The 22,584-nt window shown below is 40.9% G+C and overlaps 2 protein-coding genes across 2 annotated transcripts; one reads left to right on the forward strand and one right to left on the reverse strand.

Moving 5' to 3' along the window:
* Positions 1-592: 592 nt before the first annotated feature.
* Positions 593-9,812, forward strand: klf5a (Kruppel like factor 5a). Its single transcript, XM_063874674.1, has 4 exons — positions 593-1,373; positions 2,388-3,513; positions 4,611-4,670; positions 7,394-9,812. Exons 1-4 carry the CDS (start codon positions 1,209-1,211, stop codon positions 7,570-7,572), a joined length of 1,530 nt encoding a protein of 509 aa, XP_063730744.1. The 5' UTR covers positions 593-1,208; the 3' UTR covers positions 7,573-9,812.
* A 10,518-nt stretch (positions 9,813-20,330) lies between these two features.
* On the reverse strand, positions 20,331-22,424 carry LOC134859035 (zinc finger protein 33B-like). The gene is made up of 3 exons (XM_063875309.1): positions 22,108-22,424; positions 20,583-21,703; positions 20,331-20,543 (listed from the first exon to the last, which is right to left on the reverse strand). Exons 1-2 carry the CDS (start codon positions 22,292-22,294, stop codon positions 20,745-20,747), a joined length of 1,146 nt encoding a protein of 381 aa, XP_063731379.1. The 5' UTR covers positions 22,295-22,424; the 3' UTR covers positions 20,331-20,543; positions 20,583-20,744.
* Between the last annotated feature and the right edge of the window lie 160 nt (positions 22,425-22,584).

Raw genomic sequence — 22,584 nt, forward strand, 5'->3', positions numbered from 1 at the left:
TCTATCATTATTTCCTCATCATTTCCAGGTTTGCAGATAGTGGTGGCTACAGACAAACAGCATTGCAGGAACATAAGCCCCTGATATTGAACGAGCTGAGGCTCCTTTGGCTTTAAATATAGACATAGTACACATACCTCTATCATTTCAGACCACGTTCTTATCGGTGTCAAATTAAACTCAACCGGAGGATTGCTTAGAGGCTGTGTTGTTCATTTCTTCTGAGCATACAATACTTCACAACCACTTGGGTTTTCTATTAAATTTGTTTGCTAGGACGCATATGTTTTTGAAAAAAGCATATCATAACTTCCACACACTACATACATGTATTTGTAAAAAACTAACATGTGTGTGCTGCCTTGCAGAAGGTATTTTCCATAATAAACTTAGTGATAAACTGCGATGTCGAACACCATCGAGTTCACATTAAAAGAAGGACCTGTTAAAAATGAGTTTTTAAAGGGGTACTCCTTATTTTGCATATATGAAGTTCAGTTCACCCGTCACTTCAAGTGCTACCTAACCTGTGAATATTGATGGTTAATGAAGAGTTTATGAAATAGTGTCGGATCAGATTTACCAACGGGAGGTGTGAGGTTTGAAATAACCGGACATTAAGGAGGTTTGTGGGTTTAATACCAGTCTCTTTTCGTGTTGTATTTGTCTGTCTTTTGGGACTACCAGGTTTAAGAACGTGACTTAAATGTTCAGAATATACCAGGTATTTGGATACAATAAAGAAAGCTAAATGTTAGGAATCATTTGATTTCATTAAGTACTCATATTTTTTATATAAACTAAAAACACTGGAGGGAAAAATGAATTAACCTTCACTTCCACTATGGCTGTTCATGCGGTCTGTCAGGCAGGTCCTTGCCATACTTTACGACACTGTTGTCAGTGTATTTAGATGGAGTAGGGCGGTGGCCAGTGAATGAATGATCAAAGCCTTATTAAACGCTTGATGGGCGGTGCATGTGCAGTATTTACACTGGGCCGCTCCGCCCTGTGGCAGGAGATAGAAAAACTGTCTGTGGGCCGGTGGAGGGATGAAACAAGTGAAGGGGATGTAGCAGACAGGCTCACATTAGTAACTCCACCTCACCCGCTCCACCTCGTCGGCTCCACTCCTCACACTCCGCTGTAGCATCCTCCTTTTTGCAGAGAAGGACGAGCGATCCTTAGCGGCGCTGCACCCGAGCTTCATGGCCGCGACCCTGGCGATGAGCGGCGGCGCGCAGGAGGATCCCTTCTACCCACTGCAGAAGGCGATTATGCCTGCAGGATTCTCCCTGGAGGACTCGCTGTTGTTCGGCTTGGACTGCAAGATCACAGAAACAGACAAGACTGGACAAAATGACTACGCACAGGTAAACCGGTTAGAAATCAAACCGACTTTACACATTAGTGATGTGTTTCATTGAATGGGCGTGGCAGATAGGTTGTAGATCCAGTTATTTGCTGGCCGCTAAATTTCCATCGGCCTAGCTGATGTGAACCTCCACTATTTTTTTGCACTATTTTCGGTGATAACCGAGCAGGCTGCGACCAGCTGGACGCGAAGCCGAGCTGCTCCGCCTGCAAACGCATTCACCGCATGTTTTCTCTGCCAGCCAGTTGGCCACCAGTTGTTGGTCTCCTCTCCCCCCTCACCATCATACCACGCTGACAACAACTGACTCCAGCTTCGGACAGAAAGCTTCAGGCAACTCTGTCCCCAGTTAGCAGGAAACTTGTGCAGCAGAGGAGAGAGTGCTGTATAACAGCTGGTAGGATCAGGAGCCTAGAAATAGCAGCCCATCCCCAGACTACTGCTGCTGCTGCCGCTGCTGCTGCGGCGGATAGAGAGGCATGGGTGTTTCCCTATTCCCTTTCATGTTGCTGTTTCATCCTCTGCTGCAGGGCATCTCTAACTTTTTTACCTTCCTTAATAATCAAAGGAAATAGACAGCGTGAAAAAGGCCCTTTATGACATTTTATTGCTCACCTGTGATTCCAGTTGGATCACCCTAGTTGCTTCTTTAGTCTGTTGTCATAGTTGCGATTGTGGTCATTTATTAGTGTTTTTTTTCTAGTGTTATTATTTCTTATTTCCATGGCCTGATTCTTAACTGTTGGCCTCACCGCCGATGGGTTTCTGAGTTCAGCTTCGCAGCCAGAGAGGGAATGTGGAATGTGGGAACTGCCTATTGATGACTACTTGATAAATGTTTTAGTGGTGACTGTCCTATCAAACCTTTGTCTTCTCTAAATAGCGCCTCAGAATGGTTTCATGGTGGCTCATGAAATGCAAGCTGGAAACATTTCATTCAACCAAAGTGGGCTTTAAAATGAGATGTCTCTGAACTTGACTGTTTTGTTTTTGTTTGTGTTCTTATCTACAGGCAAAGTATGAGATGGACAGGTACCTCTCCCCTCAGTCTCTCCCGCTTCAACCTCACTCGGATAGCCAGCAGAAGACTCAGAGAGACTGTGTGTCCGCGCTGGATCAGTTCTTCACTGATAACCATGCAGGGGCTCCCTACACCCTCAACATGAATCTTTACCTCCCCGACGCCGCCTACGTGAGGATGGGCTTGTGTCAGCAGGTGCGGCAGCCTCAGCAGCAGAACCACACAGGTCTCACCCAAATCAAAACAGAATCTGCCTCCCCGTGTTTCTCCCCCAACATCCAGCTGCACTGCCCAAACACGACACCCACCAGTAACTGCAGCACATCTGGGCATGGCCCCGGCGGTATTGCCATGGAAACCTCAGCCATAAACATGACGCTAACAGGGTTACCGGACTTCACCAGTGTTTTTAACCAGTCGGGAGGCGGCCACGGTGAAGAGTCAGTGCCAGAAGTGTTCATCAAACAGGAAATGTCACCTCAATATGAGCAGCATGCGCTCCACCACCATGACAACAGCGGCTCGCTGTTCCAGCTACTCAACTCCGGCTTGGACCATCACCATGGCAATGGTATGGAGGCTCAGCATCACCATCATCATCAGCAGCAGCAGCAGCAGATACAGCACACTTCCACAATCCACACGCCTTTCCACGACATGCCGGTAGCTTCTTCTGCGTCTCAACAAGAGCAGACTGCCAAGCGTGCCTACTGCGGCCTGGGTGGCAGGGCGTACACACACCCCCATGCTCAGGCACATCCTCACTTCCTCCAGCACCAGACCCCCTACCTGCCGCCCTCTCCACCAAGCTCAGAGCCCGGTAGCCCTGATAGGCAGAAGGAGCTTCTCAACGCCATGTCCCCTCCTCCCTCGTATGCAGCAACCATCGCCTCCAAGTTGGCAGGAAGCACCCCTGGACTCGGCCCCGGCCCGGGACCAGGCAGCTCAGCCCTTCCCCTCACTTCAGCTCCCACACCGGCCCCAGGCCAAGCCGCAGGCCTTCCCCAAGCACCTGCAACAACCCCAACCCCTGCCCAGACCACCATGTCTGCACGCTACAACCGGAGGAACAACCCCGATTTGGAGAAACGACGGATTCATCACTGTGATTACCCAGGTGAGAACAATAACACAGCATGCTGATTCTTCTCACTGTGTGTTTATTCTTACATTGAGCTGTGAGGTGAATATTTGGTCACTCACAAACTGTAAGAAAACCAGATCTATTGAGACACCCATGCATTTTTCAAAAATGATATGTTGTGTGTAGAACAATTTTCCAGGCTTATGAGTCACGATATGTACTACAGCCAGGGCAGAGCATACGCTGCACTAGTATCAAAATACTTTGGCACTGAAGAACATCAAACAATGCCTTACAATTAACCTCCTGGTATTATAACTACTTTGCATTTAATGTCTCACCTCAAATGACTGGGCACTCTCGAGCTCTCACTATTTCTTGTGGCTTTTAAGACATCGCTGGGATGTTTGTGGAATGAACCTGTGTTGTCGTAATTAATTGAATGTTCTCCTGAAGTCATTTGATCTTTTCTCCCCAACACATCATTTCTATACAGTCACACTTTAGATAGTTTTTCTCAGATTGCACTTTTACGATGTGCAGCTACTTGTAGGACATGTAATGTCAACTAGCCTGTGGCAGTGTGTAAAATAGGATTAAGCCAAGCCTCATCCAGCATGTTACCACAAGTCAGCAGAGGCATATCCATCAAATCCACACAAGGACGCATCCACACTCTTACCAAGTGTATAATATTAGTCTCTCTGCTGCAGCTGTTCACTGTTTAAATGTTTGCAATATGTGACTTTTAAAATGTTCGTTTAAAGCCAGAACAAATTCGAAAAATATGTTACCAAATCAATCAAAATCCTAAAGATCTTTTCCAAATATCTGTGTATATATGGTGAAAAGGGTTTTATAATTCTTTATTTGAAATAATTTGACTTGGCTGTCAAAATAGGTTTGGAAAAAAAAGTGTGTGATTATTGGCATTCATTTTATTTTTAAATACACCAAAATGAAAACAGAACCACGTGTGCCCACTATTCACACAGTCAAACGTAGCAAAATCAAATGTTTACAGCTTCTGTTCTTCATTAGTTCACATTTCTAGCATGCCACTACTCAGCTCATTGGGTAAACGCATATCTGACACTTCTGTTTGTGTTTATCCATCTGTCTGTCGTCAGGCTGCAAGAAGGTCTACACCAAGTCGTCACATCTGAAAGCCCACCTCAGGACCCACACGGGTAAGACATTCCTCCAATTAATGCATCTTTTTTAAACAGGGACTCGTCAAAAAAAAAAAAAGACGCTGCCCACGCAACTTGTATTTCGGTATCGGCACTGGCACCAAGTTGCTAGGCAGAGTGTTGTGTTCCTGGCATGTGTGTGTAAATGTATCCTACCCCATTCCCATCCTCTGCCCAATATACTATTCCATCAAAACAGGTGGAAGTGACACACTTCTGCCAGGGGATGACTCTCAAACTATGTGCTCAGCGCTAGACGCATGGTGCCATCTCTCTTAGGATCTGTTAAGATATCAACGTTTGAATGCTTTCTTATTCTTACGTGAATCCTCTCCATTATAATTATGTACGACATCGGTCGTTGCAGATAGAAAAATACCTTCTCTTTTCACTTCGATCCTCACCGTGTGCACTTCACGATCCATTTTCCCTTTTCGTTGCTTCACTTTCTTCTCTTTCTTTCAGTGTGTCTCCCTTTTCCCATTTTATATTTGAACTATTATTACTATTGGATGGGCAAAATCAACAAACAAGCGCTTAGTGGTTGGGCCCCACCTCAGTCCAGCTAACAAAACAAAGCTTCTGTTGATATCTACGCTCTCCTCACTCGTATGGATACACAAACAAACACCAATCTCGCTCTTACCACTTTAGGATCTAGAGTTTGTTCCACTTATGAGTCTGCACTGCTTGTTCAGAACACTGTTGTGGGTGTGCGTGCCGTACATTTTGCTTTTGGGAACATGACACGGCAATTAAATCTGCCGTCATTCATGCTGCAGGCTGATTGTGGTTATTGCAGTTATTATAGACCACAAGATGAGGGCACGTCATGTAAAGAGGGATGTAGCAGCAACTTCCTTATCCTCTCTGCTTTTGTCAGGCCCACTTAGTTATTTTATCCCTTTTTTTCCATCGTTTTTATTCATCTCATCAAGCTCTTTTCTCATTTGTGCCATCCCCCCACTTTCAACACTCCCCCCCCATTTCTATCTTTGTCTGTTACTCATTCTACTTCTCTTATTCAGCTGCTTGAATGCACAATTACACACACATACACACACACACACACACACACACACACACACACACACACACACACACACACACACCTGTCAGTAATCTGGATGAGATGATTCCTAATGCGTTTTTGTCCCTGTGGGAGTTCCCACTCTAATCTCCATCAACATCCATTACCCTGATTGTTTGTGTGTGTGTATGTGTGTGTGTGTGTGTGTGTGTGTGTGTGTGTGTGTGTGTGTGTGTGTGTGTGTGTGTGTGTGTGTGTGTGTGTGTGTGTGTGTGTGTGTGTGTGTGTGTGTGTGTGTGTGTGTGTGTGTGTGTGTGTGTGTGTGTGTGTGTGTGTGTGTGTGTGTGTGTGTGTGTGTGTGTGTGTGTGTGTGTGCGCGTGTGTGTTGTCTTTCATTGTGTTTGAGTTTCAGGTGTGTGTTCCTCAATTTGTTTTTGATGCTGTAGTTCATTTAAATTTCATAATGGTATTACTGTTGTTGTTTTAGCGACGCTGCAGAGCTTGCTGTGCCTGTTTGAGGTTTTGTTCACACAAATCCTATTGTGTTCACTTACCTCTATTGGTATCCAGCATGCAGCCAGTTTTGTATTTAATTTGTCCAGGTGCTTACATCGCTTTCTGCTTTTACCAATTTTAGTTTAGGTTTAATTAAGGAAAAGAGGATTATGTTTTTGCTTTAAAAAATTACAAACTAAATCTGGCTCCCTTTTTAAAACCCTTTTTAATCAATTACATTTGGAGGCAGTATTTGCCAACTTGAATGTGAGGTTATCTCACCTTACGTTTTAAATTGAAATTCAAAAAAATGGACAAACTACTGAAAGAAGAGAAAAAGCATCATATTTCTTAATCGATTGTTATATGACAGAGCTCAACACATAGACATAGTAGAAACACCAGTACGCCCAAGTTACACATTCATGTTACATAATTGCCAACTTGAATTTGAGGTTATCGCACCTTACCTTAGAATTAAAAGAAAAAAGGAGACAAACTACTGAAGGATGGCAAAAAGGGATCATATTTCTTAATCAGCGATTTGTTACCTGACAGCTAAATACTTAGACATGATAAAAATACCAGTATGCAGAAGTTACATAATGTTGTTTCCCTTAAAGTCTTGTCCTTGGATGGAAACCACTCATGTTGTTTCAATCAATTCAATAAAGTAATAATGTCACAGGTAGGTATTAGTTTGCAAAAATGTCAGGCAGATATCTCAACACCTGGGCCGATCAAACTAAAAATGAATTGCATGGATTGTCACTACTGGGTGCTGAAATCCTTCAGGCCACTGCAGTTGTAGGTTTCCCAAAGTAGCAGGCACTATATTTAAACATTATAGGAATGACAGAGTGACACAGACCACATCTGTAAAAGAGAAATGCACAATAGCTAAGTCAGACAATGCTGAGCGTGGGAAACGTGTGCAGCGTTGGTGCTTGATAAATGCCTTTGACAGCTCTGTTACTATACGCAGCTAGACTTTTCAGTAGAGCCTGTTTTGCCAGTTGCTCCACCCAATTGGGTAAGTCATGTAATGCAGGGAATTAATGTCTGTTGTAATAATGATTAGTTTCAATGGTTCTCATAAGCGCATGTTGTCATATCTCTGCTATTTGCTGGAGATCATGTGATTTAACCAGAAAAGGAGCACTCATTCAGGCCTTCTCTTTTCTCCGCCCTGCAGGTGAGAAGCCGTACAGGTGCACTTGGGACAGCTGCGACTGGCGTTTTGCCCGTTCCGACGAGCTGACGCGCCATTTCCGGAAGCACACGGGCGCCAAACCCTTCCAGTGCGCCGTCTGCTCGCGCTCCTTCTCCCGGTCCGATCACCTTGCTCTGCACATGAAAAGACACCAGAACTAGCAGCTTTTGCACACACATACACACACACACACACACACACACACACACACAGACACACCAAAAATACACAAGCACTATGTTGACACACACAAAGCGCTCACTTCATCTTTTACAATGTTACAAGCTGCCTGATGACACCACAGCTGCTCCCGGTGCTGCTATCCTGTGCTGAGACGGTACGATAGCCTAACAAACATGTTGCTTTTAAACGCGAGTGGGACAACTTGGAGGGTGTAAGGCAGAACAATAATTGCCAGATGTAGTTCCTGGTCCCTTAAACTCCAGATATACTTAGTATAGATTTATTTGGACAAACACAGAGAAGAAAAATAATAAAATACAGAAAATGGTAGCTCCAAAAGGTGTCTCCTGTCCAATTGGAGTCTTTTGTATGACTGGAATGAAAGCACTTACAGCTCAAATTTGTACATCTTTTGTCCTAATATAGACAGTTTTTTTTTCCGCAAAACTGGTCAAACCATATTTTTTTACTCCATGGTTTGTTAGTTTGCTCGTATAACTGGAATATCCAGGTTTTGAGTCGTTACCAAACCCTTCGGTTTGCACTAGAAATCTTAAATCGGAGCCTTTTTTGGCCCATGCATCTCATTCACCCCTGGAAAAATCATTATCACTACTGGACTGAATATTTGTGAACGCCACACAAACCTTTGCTGTTCAGATATTAAAAATTGAAGGCATTTATACTCTGGAGAGGAAGATAGTGCAGGAAAAACAAGGGAGGGGTGGAGATGAAGAGATAAAAAGATTTTTGTTTTTAGAGAGAGGAGATCTGAGGATGGCTGAGACACAGAGGAAGGTAGATGGATGCTATAGAGCAGCAATTAGGTGATCAATTATTCATGTTGTCTTTTGACTAATTTCCAACCAGAGAAATGTAAGCAGAACCCGTGGACATATAAGAGAATTAATTCAGTTAAACTGAAATTGACTTATTTGATGCACAAGCTTGAATTAAGCGTCTTCAACATACAGTTACCAGTACATTTATCTCATCCAGCCTTTTTACTTTCAACGGTTTAACCAAAGTATGATCTTCATCCTCAACACCTTATTAAGTGCCTCCTTCTCTGATTTGTATGTGTTTTTGTTAAGTGGTAGCAGAGCTGTGATCAATGTAGAAAGTCCTTTTAAACACACGTGGTGCTGTTTCTATTTGTTAATCTATTGAAAGCTCTAAAAAAAGTGAATTATTTTTAAATGACATGTTTACCCATCATGCGTTGTGATTTAACAGATTGGCTCAGGCCAATTTACGGACATCCTGACATTATGTGGATTCTTTTAATGAAATTACATTCAGTCCTCTCTCTGACTCTGTACACAACTAACTTGCATTGTGGCTCTATCAGTCAATCAAAAATGGACATGTTTTGTTAAAGGAGAAGTTCACAATATTTAAAAGTCTGTATATTGCAAACGTTGGTTGCTGCAGCTATCCCTGGTTAAAACATGTTCAATGTAAATGATGGGAATCAAAAAACAACAGTCTTTGTGAAAAGATACGATGATTTGAGGCTTCTTATTTCAAATATAATCAAAAACAATAACTTTGTAAAAATCTGTGTTGATTTTGAATCATTTGTTAGCTCATAGATTTTTTTCTCACCAAACAAGCATTTTGTTCCCCATCACTTCCATTGGAATTGCTTTAGGGAAAGCTCATGTTACAGTGAGTATAATGGACTCTTTTAATTGACATGAGAGTATTTTTAAAGACAGAACAAAGGTGAACCTTTTATTATACACTTGAATGTCCGTTTTGATTGTGTGATTCAGCCTGCACCTATAACTGTATCTGTTCATTCACTGCAGGTAGCATAAAGATAATATAGCACTGTAATGTATCATGGTAAATCTGACTATTTATTTGTGTAGAAGTGGGGGTGGTACCAGATCAATCGTCTTTCCCCCCAGCAAAAATGCCTTAATGTAAATATATGCACTGTAAATAACTATTGATTTTTTTTAAAGTTTCCCTTTTGTTGTTATTGTTTTGTAAACAAAAGGGCGACAAGAGGAAAATGCCCTGCATCCAAAAATATTTGAGCCTGTTTTTTTTATTTTTTATTTTGATGCCATTGTTTTATATATTGTCCTTCCAGCAACTTATTTTGTAGATTTGTTTTCTTCCTAGGTAAACGTTCCAAAGACAAAAGTTGTTTTTTCTTCAACTGAGTGAAACCGATCCTAATAAAGTCAAATGACACTTTTACAGATGTGCTGTTGTGCTGAAGTTAATGGGACATTTCTTCTTTTACCCGCTAACAACGACTGAATTTCAATGCTGTAGCGATCAAAGCATGCGGTACATTTTAGATTTTGTTCATGAGGTTTATATTAAAGTAGATTTTGTAAGAGTAAGACATTGTTTACAGACCGAGTGTGGTGTTTTTGGAACATTGAAACAAGCCTTGACCAGGCCTAAATGAAACAAATGGGACATAACCACATTGTAATCTCTTATAATCAAAACATGTTTTTTGTGTTGCGTTGATCCACTGGTTCAGGAATTTTCTGCGGCGATCCGACATGCTTAGAAGGTCGGTTTCAGTAGAACGAGATAAGAAGGGGAGATGTGGAGGAGAGGTGAAGCATTCTCCTACGGGACCTGTGAATAACCTGCAGCACCCTTGCTGATCAACAAACAATAGTCCTTTGATGTCCCAGCAGGAGACAATGGACAAGAAAATAAATCTGACCACCACTCAGGGACCGGAGGGGAATCCCACTGAAATGGACGTACACACACACACACACACACACACACACACACACACACACACAGACACACAACATATGTTCTTGATTTAAGTCATAAATGTGACCCAGGGTCTCTGTTGTAATCTACCTCAGATGTCAGAAAGAGAAGGAGGTGGAAGGGAGAGAGTGAAAGAAGTGAAATGCAGAACAATCTAAACAAAGGAATCTCTGGGGGGACCCAATCAACCACTTCCGCCCTCCTACATCTTCTCTTATTCTCCTCCTCCGCTCTTCTTATTTAATTTCATTTTCTCTCCCTCTTTGTCTTTGTCTTTCCATGCACCGTATCCCCCTTGGCTCCCCGGTGGAAAAGTATTGTATGAAAGTCCAGGGGCGCAGCTCCATGGGTCAAAGTGGAGACTGTTCTCATAACCTGCTCCGCTCCTCATCTTTCCCCCTCTTTTTAATCACACACCTCGTCCTGTGTGCTCCATTTTTTTCCCCCACCTTCAACTTCAAGAGGGAATGTTATCCCTCCTCTTTTTCATGTGGATTGCCAAGTCACCCAAATTATGCAAAACATATGAAAATGTCTACCTGCAGGTATATTTCTGAGCATGAGAGAATATTAAAAAGTTACCATGAATGTTTCACACACACACACACACACACACACACACACACACACACACACACACACACACACACACAGTGGTGATGAGTGAGTGGGAGCTACCGGTTCATGTTTTGGATCATCTGAATTAATGTCGCACATCTGGAAGAAGGCTCCTGCCTGCTCCACCCTCTGCTGTGCTGCGTTGGTGTGATTCCCAGTTTCCCTTTGAGTGTGTGTGTGTGTGTGTGTGTGTGTGTGTGTGTGTGTGTGTGTGTGTGTGTGTGTGTGTGTGTGTGTGTGTGTGTGTGTGTGTGTGTGTGTGTGTGTGTGTGTGTGTGTGTGTGTGTGTGTGTGTGTGTGTGTGTGTGTGTGTGTGTATGTAGGTATAATGTTTCCAGTGCTCCTCTCTTGGAACAGACCACCCACTCAGAAGACCAATAGAAGGACTACAGGGAGCCGGATAGACAGTCACACACACACATAATGCAACTCCCTCCAAAGTCAACCATTCCCTAATATTCTCAGAATAGAACATGTTGTTATCAGAGATGGAAGAGATACCAGAACAGCTGACATACTATCAAAAAGTTAAAAACATAACATCAGATATTGAGGAGGGTGTCATTCCCAGACACTACAGTCATTTTTAAAAACTAGTGCATTGTCTGTTTGGGATGTAGGACTAATGTTTCAGATTCTTGGGTTTCGAATCGAGTCCATGGAGTAGAAACACTACAGTCTATCACAGCATCAGAATTAGGTTTATTGCCAAGGAGCTTCACTTACATAAAAGTAGTTTGCTCTGGTGTGTAATGGCTCATACATGGACACAGTAAGAGGAATTCCATTTTGTGTTGCATTTTTAAAATGTCAGATGGATAATTAATTGATTTTCGGGTGAGGAGGGGATTAAAAGAGGCCCATAGGATCATTTTTGCCCCCAGCAGTTTGATCCCTCCCTGACATTAACCTCTTTTAAACAGCATCAGCACTGCTTCACTACAGATCAAAGTGGCCTTTAGGCAATGGCTGAATATACACTTGCAGCAGAATAGTGATTTCATTATGTCTCATTTTGAAGAGAAATACATTGGGCATTTCTGTGTATGCCAAGAGGCTATTTTTATCTATAGTCCGTGGACAGATGTTTTAAAATTGCCCTAAAAACACATTTTAATATTTAGAAAAATCACAAGTTACCAAAATCATTAAAACATGCAACTCCCAATACTTGAAATGCTTATAAAAACAAAACAACATAGCAAGAAGATAGTTAAAGCAGAACAGAAACACATAGGACAGGATGGTGTCATATATTGTTGTAGTGTTGACAGAGCTGATTCCTAAGTAACCATGTCTTTAAAATAAAGGGTGAGGACTTCTTCGATTCACTTTCACAAGTTGTTTTATTAATTATTCTTTTCAAGTTCAAGTTCTTCGTCAGTGCCTGCCTCACCATGTAAAACAAAACAGGAAGTATCAGTTGTCAAGGATTTGTAACATCCCTCATAACACAGTGACTAATAAGAAAAATATGACAAATCCAATCGAACCATAAACCAACATAATGGTCAGAGTTAAGGGTAAAGCAAACATTCTGGTAATAATTGAACTATTTGTTGAAATCTATCATGATATGACTGTTCTGCACAAAGCTACAGCAAAGGCTTTCCCGAGTGGGTTCCTCTGCCTGTACAATGAGTTCAAAGGACGAACCCATTAGGCTTCCCATATCTTTGCACCTGCTAAACACTCAGCGTGACACCCTGCGTGGGCCTTCAGAGGATACAACAAAAACCTCTTGCGTTCACACTTAAAGTGCACAAATGGAGGCTTTTTTTGTGAGTTCTTATCGTGATTTGTGTAAAGAGAAAAGGGTCTGTGGGCTGTATATCGTACATACACTTAATCACTGCTGTTTGCTCACTTTAACTCCAACAGTATGGGGCTGCACTGAGCGCCTCCCTGACCAAACAGCTAATAGTTTCCTCTTGTCTTACTCACATGTTTTATGGTTTCATACTTTAGATTAGAGGTGATGAAGCACATGTGGTCGTGTTCGGTTAGTCACACTGTATTATGACTGGAGACCAATCCAACTTGACCTGTATTTGATAAGTTCAAACACTTAATTAAATACAAATCTAAACAGATACATATCTCCTTCCTTCATACATTTTTTAAGGAGTAAAGATATATTTCATCCTGTTTTGTGGAAGATATTGGTGTACTGATAATGAAAAAAAAACCCAAGATGAAAACATTGTATTAAAACGTGCACATGTTCCCTTGTTTTTCCATGTCATTGTTCCAAATGTTTCTTATGAACCACAGTCTTCATTTTCTGATTCCTTTAACTGTACAACATCGCAAAGAGCTAACACGAAAAATAAAGTTTAGAGAATATGTGCGATGAGTTTTCTTGCTTGTCTCTCTTTTAAATGTAAGTTAAAGCTAAGTTTTCTATTTAAAAAGTGTTAATTAATCTCAATCTTGCCACATGTGGCTCTGATTAGTCCAGAAAGTGATATCCCACCACAAAATGCCACATTACACCCACTCTAGCTGCTCATTTCCTTATTCAGCAAACATGTCATCAGATGTTTAATATTTATAAATGTCAGAGAGTGGGGGTGAAAAACACTTTATGTTGACTGAGGGAAATTGTATGCAGTAGAGGGTCAATGACTTGTCATGATACTGATGAATACAATCTGGGGCTTCAGCACCTGATTGTGTTATTCCAGGAATCAATTTGTTCTGTTTCAATGAAAATCTTCTTTTGGGAATCTTAGGTTCTTATCAAAACAACATCCCAGTACATAAACTTATGGAGTACAATAGTGTCATTGTTAAGGTTTTTTTTCTTCCAAATACTAACTTAAAATCGCTCGCTTTGAGGGGAGACAAACTCCCAAAGAGAGAGTCCCAACGAAGCAGTACTGCTGGGACTTCTGACATTCATAATTTGATCTATTTCTTTTGCAACATTATGCTCAGACAGGACATAAATCAAACGCTCTTCACAAGCATGCATCAGTGGAGAGCTGAAGTAGTTATGAGAGGAAAGTTTGAGGATCATGCAAAAGAAAATGCTTGCCAGAAATGATCCATTGTTTCATTACGTAAAAAGCAACCCCAGATTGATACCACCAAAATTGAAAAGGAAACAAACATGGATCTTTACGTAAATGTGTGTCTTATTTGATATCATGACTACTATTTTAAACCATCCTTTTGACTTGAATGTAAAATCTATCTTCCATTTGTGCATAGCAGTCATTACTAAGTTCATCTGTTCACTGGGGTTTGTGCTTTTATTTGAAGACGACAATTACTGTTACTTGACTTTCAAGTTTACTACCGCCCTGAAGCTAATTTGGTTTGCAGCCAGAAATGAAACACAGAGAAAAGCAGTGATGATCATTTTAAAAATTGATAAACACGATAAACAATCTGAGAAGTGTTTTGCTTTTCAATCCCTAGTACATTTAAAGCTCAGCAATGTACTGCTTTGGACGGGGGAATTAACAGAACCTTATTTTGGCCACCAAAAAATATCAATAACATCTAAAGTCATTGCCACATATTGCCAGTATTTATTTTTCGCGCTTTATTATCCTATTAGATGGATATTTCCAACAAACCCCTTCGACAAATATTATAATGCATGTGTAGCCATGATAACGATCCACATGAGTTTTCCCAGTTGGGAACTCATTTCATATTTTGTGCCCCTCTCAGTTTTAGTGTAAACAAATAATCAAAAGTAGGACAAATATTTCTGAATACAACACATGTGTGAGAATACTCCTGAAATAGTCTTTTCTTTTTCATTTTCTGTAAGGTTTCCGATAAGATCATATATGGACTACATAGAAAATGCAACTGGCCACCCACACACACACACACACACACACACACACACACACACACACACACACACACACACACACACACACACACACACACACACACTGACAGTCATGCAGTCTCTTGCAGCTTGAGGATAAGCGCATGCATCTGTGCGTGAAAAGATTTTACATAAAAAGAAAAAGGAGTTCCTATTGCTTGTCCCAACCTGTCTGACCTAATATAAATGAGTGTGTGTGTGTGTGTGTGTGTGTGTGTGTGTGTGTGTGTGTGTGTGTGTGTGTGTCTGTGCACAAGTATAACACACGTCAAACAGGTTGTAAAGTTTTGTGGGTGGACAACCATGCCAGATCTGCTTCATAAAAATAATCAGTCTTTCTTCCCCTTCTCATTACCCCACTCTCTGCACACACCCACCCCCTTCCTCCCCCTTTCTTCCGATGAGATAAAACATCATCCTATTTTTCACTAATGCCTCTCTTATGCCTGAATCCCCCTGCTGCAGCCCAAATATCCCCTAACACCTACACACAGTCCCTGAACACATGGCTCAAACACACATGTAAGGAGGGCTAAGAATCATACATCCCCTACCTCTCAGCCCACTCCTCCCTCCCACTTTCTCTCCCCTTTCTTCTTCGGCAGCTGCGTCATTTTAACTGTTCTCTATGAAACCTGGTATTCATAACTGCTGCTCATGATTCCACCCTCGAGTCCTGCTAACATCATAATGGTAATAGTTTAATCTGTACGGTCTTGACCCGGTCCTGTTGTTTAGATGTGACCTGAGTGGGAGACAAGAGGCTCCCTTAGCACACACACACACACACACACACACACACACACACACACACACACACACACACACACACACACACACACACACACACACACACACACACACACACACACACACACAGCTGGGAGCCATTGTCTCCAGGAGAATGCAAGTCGGTCGTTCTGAGTGAAATTTTTTACTTTGTATTTTTTTTACTTCATCTAACTCTTACTAATTACATACAGTTACAGATTAGGATTAACACACATATTATATTCACAAAAATATTATGAATCACTAATATAACTCTATAATACTAAAGTACATAAGTGGGGGCGGATCATTTCAGTTAGCAAAGGTAACATTGACAGTAATTAAATGTGTGTACATTTTTCCTAGTTACTAACATGTCACTACACATATAATCTTACACACACAACCTTAAACATGCTAATGCTAATAAACCCTGGTAGGTCTGTTCTGCTGCAAAGCAACACACATACACATGTTGTTGTCAATAGTAGCTTGCAAGATAGTTAGTTAGCTAGCTTACTTCTACTCCACTTTATTAGCAATTCATCCATCCATCTATCTATCTATCTATCTGTCTATCTATCTATCTATCTATCTATCTATCTATCTATCTATCTATCTATCTATCTATCTATCTATCTATCTATCTATCTGTCTGTCTATCTATCTGTCTATCTATCTATCTATCTATCTATCTATCTGTCTGTCTGTCTGTCTGTCTGTCTGTCTGTCTGTCTGTCTGTCTGTCTGTCTGTCTGTCTGTCTGTCTGTCTGTCTGTCTGTCTGTCTGTCTGTCTGTCTGTCTGTCTGTCTGTCTATCTATCTATCATCTGTCTGTCTGTCTGTCTGTCTGTCTGTCTGTCTGTCTGTCTGTCTGTCTGTCTGTCTGTCTGTCTGTCTGTCTGTCTGTCTGTCTGTCTGTCTGTCTGTCTGTCTGTCTGTCTGTCTGTCTGTCTGTCTATCTATCTATCTATCTATCTATCTATCTATCTATCTATCTATCTATCTATCTATCTATCATCTGTCTGTCTGTCTGTCTGTCTGTCTGTCTGTCTGTCTGTCTGTCTGTCTGTCTGTCTGTCTGTCTGTCTGTCTGATCTATCTATCTATCTATCTATCTATCTATCTATCTATCTATCTATCTATCTATCTATCTATCTATCTATCTATCTATCTATCTATCTATCTATCTATCTATCTATCTATCTATCTATCTATCTATCATCTGTCTGTCTGTCTGTCTGTCTGTCTGTCTGTCTGTCTGTCTGTCTGTCTGTCTGTCTGTCTGTCTGTCTGTCTGTCTGTCTGTCTGTCTGTCTGTCTGTCTGTCTGTCTGTCTGTCTGTCTGTCTGTCTGTCTATCTATCTATCTATTTATTTTTCTCATGCAGAGAAAAGATAGTGAGTCATGGGTACACAACCACCAGGAAACCTAACACATAGGTGGCACACACACACACACACACACACACACACACACACACACACACACACACACACACACACACACACACACACACACACACACACACACACACACACACACACAGAGATGCCACCTGACTGGAAAGCGACTACGTGTGGTGTGTGTGAGTTTCTAACACCTTTGTGTAAAGTAGAACTCATTATTAAAGAGAACTAATTAGTGTTATCCCTGCCTGTGTCAAAAGTCCACCCACAGCCTTATCTGCACACGTTTCTCAAAGGCTGTACTCGAGAAACCATATTTCATGTCAAAATGAGTAGCTAATATTTTCCAAACAATTATTCTAGATGTACGTATTACAGTGTGGCAACAGGGCACAGACTGTGGTTAATCATTGTACATCATCTATAATCAGCACCTTTCTTTGACAAATAAATACATAACCATCCATTAGTTGGTGGCGTGATGTGATTTCAATGAGGCCTAAAAAATGTATGATCGCACACAATAGTGCATCTTCCCAAAAGTGACGGCTCATGACACAACAATGACTTCTCAAGTTAAAAAAGAAACCATACATTTAATAATTACCCCTGGGCCGCCTGTACAATGATTACAGCATAATGATGTACCGCAGAGGTGTGTGTGTGTGTGTGTGTGTGTGTGTGTGTGTGTGTGTGTGTGTGTGTGTGTGTGTGTGTGTGTGTGTGTGTGTGTGTGTGTGTGTGTGTGCAGGGTTAAGAGGTTGTTTGAAAGAGTGTGGGCTGAGAATGTCATAACCTTGCACTCATAGGATGGGTGGAGTCTCCAGACATTGTGGAGACAGGGGTTATAAACTTGTGAAAGACATATCTCACGAAACAACGATTGTAAGTCCCCTAAATTACATTTCAGATGAGTAATGTTTTACAAAATCCGGAAGTTGTGTGCTTATGGGTGATATTTTATTACATTTACAAGTGATGAGTAGGACTGACTGCTATACCCAAGTAACAGTGACTACAATATTTAGCAAAATGCAGTTTCTCCTGTTTTTATGTTGAATCTATAGATGAGCTTGATCAACACTACAAGACGAAGCATGTGGCGACTTCAGTGCAGTGAAGTTGTTCTATAAACTAAAGAGGTTTTGACAATGTACAGTGAGTCCCTTCTTGAGACACTCAGGAATGAGTTCAAGTTGTGCAATAAATCACTTATAACGCAATGAAAATATGTAATTCTCACTTGAAATACGTGACTATACACGTAGGCCAGGGGTGTCCACACTTTTTAAAAAAGGGCCAGATTTGAGAATGTGAATATGCCCGGGGGCCAATACTCCCTTCTGACATTTTTTAAACATACGAGTAACATACAAAAACACACTATTATATCACAATTTTCCTTATCACAATGATCTTTATTTTTCAATAACTAAATATAAGCCACTCAGGCAGGCGTGAACAACTCTAAAAAACACCATTCTGCCTCACATTCATATTGGCTGATAACATTGAACAGACTATATGGAATACCTTAGACATTGTAGCTGGTTTGACCTATTTTTAATAAAGTGGGGTGGCAGAATCAGCTCTAATCTTAAATATTCAACACAAATTGTCCAGTCAAACCATACACACATTCATTCATTAACCGAAATGCGATACAAAATCAATCCCACATGAATTTTCCATTATGGTCAGGTATATTTCATGGGGAAAAATAAAACAAGATCAGTGTGTGGGCAATGTGTGGTGAAAAGACTCAATATAAACAGTTCAATCCGTGTTAGGAAAGAATCCAGTTGGTTACAACCCAAACATAAATTCGATCCAGTTCATAGTTTCACAAATAAGGGCAACGAAAAAAGAAACTGCTCCCGGTTTTCCCACGGATCCACCCAAAACAAAAGAAATCAGGAAATACCGAAACCAAATTGCGGCAACTGAAAGGCCCATCCGTGGGGGTGCTGCCGCCGTGCGGTGGAAGGATGAATTACGCCTTACTGATTTGTTCTTGGCGCGCCATAAATAGCACATTGGTATAAAGATGTGGGACTGTTATGTTTTTTATTTTGAAAGGCTGACACTGTAGTGCATTTCTGGATTTAAAAGTTACTCTGAAAATAACGTTTAAAAATGTGCAAAAGTTTAAGTATAGTTGATAAATATCCACTGAGTACGTGTTATCCTTAGCTGCTTAATTTGAGTAAGGCATAAACACATATTGACTGCATGAGCTGGAATTGAAAAAAAAAGAAGTTTAAATGCATGAAAACTAAAACGTTATTTTCTCTCTCCAGGTTTCTAGTAAATTAGGGTTACAATTAGGGTAACAAGGGGACCACAATATATTGTTAAAGAACATTTGTTTAAACTCATCCCAGGGAGTGAATATCCAAGGCTACCAGCACATCTGGAGCCGAGTTTCCTGTATATGTCATTCGAAAAAACTGGATTTAAGCCTCTGTTGCTTTCTGACTGACTTTTAATTTCCGTTTTTTACACAATTACCACAGCCTCGTTAGTTCCGTAAGATATGAGATGGAATAGAACCACAGACCTTCAGCTTGGTAGACATCCTTGAGCTAAAGCCATCTGTGCAGGTTTCATCAAAATCTTAACAGTTGGGCTTCTACATGTAAACATCATAATCTGTTTTTTAAGGACAACACCAGTTACAATATATCAACTGGAAAGCTGGGTCTGTCATCGGCATCTAACTGGACAATTTTGAAGCTGTGGTGGAGAGGAGGACACTCAACAGGCTGCTGTCCATCCTGGATAACACCACCCATCCTCTCCACCTGCAGCTGGTCAGTCAACGGAGCTCCTTCTCTAACAGGCTAATACAGCTCCGCTGCAACAAGGACAGACACAGGAAAACATTCCTGCCCACGGCAATAACTCTTTTTAATAAATCTCCTCTGGCTGGCAGAGAACTCTCTGCTTCATAGCTTCACTGGACTTAGGCCTACACCTCACTGGACATTCACATCCACATTCATTTAAATTATTATTAATCCTGTTTAATCATTCTATGTATAAATCATTCTTACTTTCCGTTCTTTTTCTTTAGATTTGTAAAAAAATTTTTGTTTATCCTTATATTTTACTATTTCTTATTGTGTATATTTTGTATTGTCTCTATGTTTCTAATGCTGCTGGAACAAAAGAATTTCCCAAATTGGGATCAATAAAAGTCACATCTATCCATCTATCTATCTAACTGCGAACTAAAGAAGAAAAGCATTCACACCAAAGAAATGTAATTTAGATGAGTCTGGTGAATGAACAGCTATAATAATAATACAAAAAGGACAAGTCATAAGTAGTGACACAGTTTATTTTCTCGATGTTAACAGCAGTGATATTAGTTGCAATAACAGCAAAATATGTTTCCGTTATACTCCTGATACTTCTAGCAAACATGAAAGGGCGAAACTCCAATGATAAAATACTAGGGGGAGAATATTATAATGGGGAGAATTAAATAAAAAAGATATCTCAGTAAAATGTAAGGAGTAAAAAAATACTTCAGGTAATTGAAAAAAAAAAGAAGTTTAAATGCATGAAAAAGGTTGGCAAATTCTGCGTTTATTAATTACGTTATATCTTAAGAGCTGCTCTTAAATGTTACTTTAACATTTACAGTAAGAGACGTAACATGCTTGATAAATGTCTCCTGATGTTCACGCTCAGCAAATAAACTTCCGACAAACACAGACCCAGGTGGATACATTTAATATTTCTGAGTGTGAGTCCCCATGTGGTACTTCAGGTGTGCACTCTGCAGAAATCCTCTGCCGCAGACGTCGCAGCGGTGCGGCCTCTCTCCCGTGTGGCTCCTCATGTGTTTCTTCAGATGCCCGCTGTGGGTGAAACTTTTATCACAGTGTGAGCAGCAGAAAGGTTTCTCGCCCGTGTGGATCCTCATGTGTATCTTTAAGTCTCCCTTCCGGCTGCACTCTTTCCCGCAAATTTGGCAGCGATGCAGTTTCACCCCGGCGTGGCTCGCCATGTGTTCGCTCATTACGGTGCTGCTGTTGCACTGTTTGCCACACACGTGACAACACCTTGAGCCCTTGTGTGATCTAAGGTGCAGGTTAAGGCTTTGGTTGGACTCCATGGTCTTTCCACACACAGCGCAGATGACGTCTGTTATCCTTGAATGTATGCGAAAAGCATGATTTGTCAAGTGATAATTGGAAGTAAAAGATCTATCGCACAAACAGCACCCGAGATACTGATTTAATTCAGTGGTTTCTCTGGAAGCGATAGAGGAAGTTTGGTCTGTGTGTGCTTGGTTTGAGGGAGCAGGTCTTCCATTTTCCATACCATGTTGGACTCCCTCATTTTGGATCAGAGTTTCTGAAAATTGAGGGTGATGTAACATTACATGTTCATTTTTATCCTTAAACTTCTCGTCATAATCACTGTTTTCAGTCTGAGATTCTGTGTCCTCATCCTCATTTTGTTCACAGACAGATGAATGAGGTAGGTATGAGGCATCCACATCCTCAAACTCCACATCCTCTTCCTCTTCTTGTTGTTGTTGCTGATCGGCCCACAGTTCATCTTCTTCCTCTTTTATGTGCAGGAGTTCTGGTTCCTCCTGAGAGAAGCTGGTGCCTGCCTCCTGCTCACATTGTTGGTGCTCAGGGGAAGATTCCTCTTTACACATTGGCGACTGAGAGGATACTGGAACAAAAGAGTACAGTGTTTAGAACTTGTGCTTTTTTCCCATCTAATAAGTTATTTAAAAGTTGAAAGAAATTGGAAATGATAACAATATCAATAATGATGGCAGCTAATGATTATTTCCTTATCATTAATCTGCTATTTTTTCCACTGACATAAGTAATCAGTTAGCTATAATGTCCCACATCTGAAGTTGACATTTTAAAATGCCTTGTTTAGCTGTTGTTTAACAACAATGTTGATCAAAAATAAACAGTGTTGGGGTAAACAGTTTAAGTTGTAAGTTGATTAATAAAATGTAACGGTGCCAAAAAATAAGTCAGGCGATACCTTGACAATCTTTTAGGCTCAAAGTACAAATGAATGCTGACGCTGTTACGTGTGAAAATAAATAATAAACAAACCTGTTTTGTGGTTTGTGTTTGATACAAACTCCAGCAGCAGACCTCTCAGACGCTCGATTTCCTCTTTAGAGCTCGAAGCTTCTTCTTCATATTTCAAGATTGTTCGTTCAAAACAGTGAAATATCTCGTCGGCAGCAGCTGTCAGTCTCTCGTTTACAAAGGCTCTGAGGAGCAGCGGAGAAGACATTTTTTAAAGATGTTTAAAGTTAGTGTGGAAAACCACAAAAAGGTTTTTTTTACAGTCGATTTCCTGTGCTGTTATCCTAGTATCTACGGATGTAAAAACAAACCAGAGAAGAAGAATGCTTCCCAACGGATGATGCTGCCCCCCGTAGGACAGCACGTGTCATTACCTCTGATATCCTTTACCAGACGAGGGTTTATATTTGGAAATTATTTCCGAAAGTGTTGCCTTACTAAAATAAAATTAAAATAGATAAAAAATAACATTGCAGTCCCCTTTTTTGTTTAATTGTT

This window comes from Eleginops maclovinus, chromosome 22 (genome assembly GCF_036324505.1).
Source record: "Eleginops maclovinus isolate JMC-PN-2008 ecotype Puerto Natales chromosome 22, JC_Emac_rtc_rv5, whole genome shotgun sequence".
Taxonomy (NCBI): Eukaryota; Metazoa; Chordata; class Actinopteri; order Perciformes; family Eleginopidae; genus Eleginops; species Eleginops maclovinus.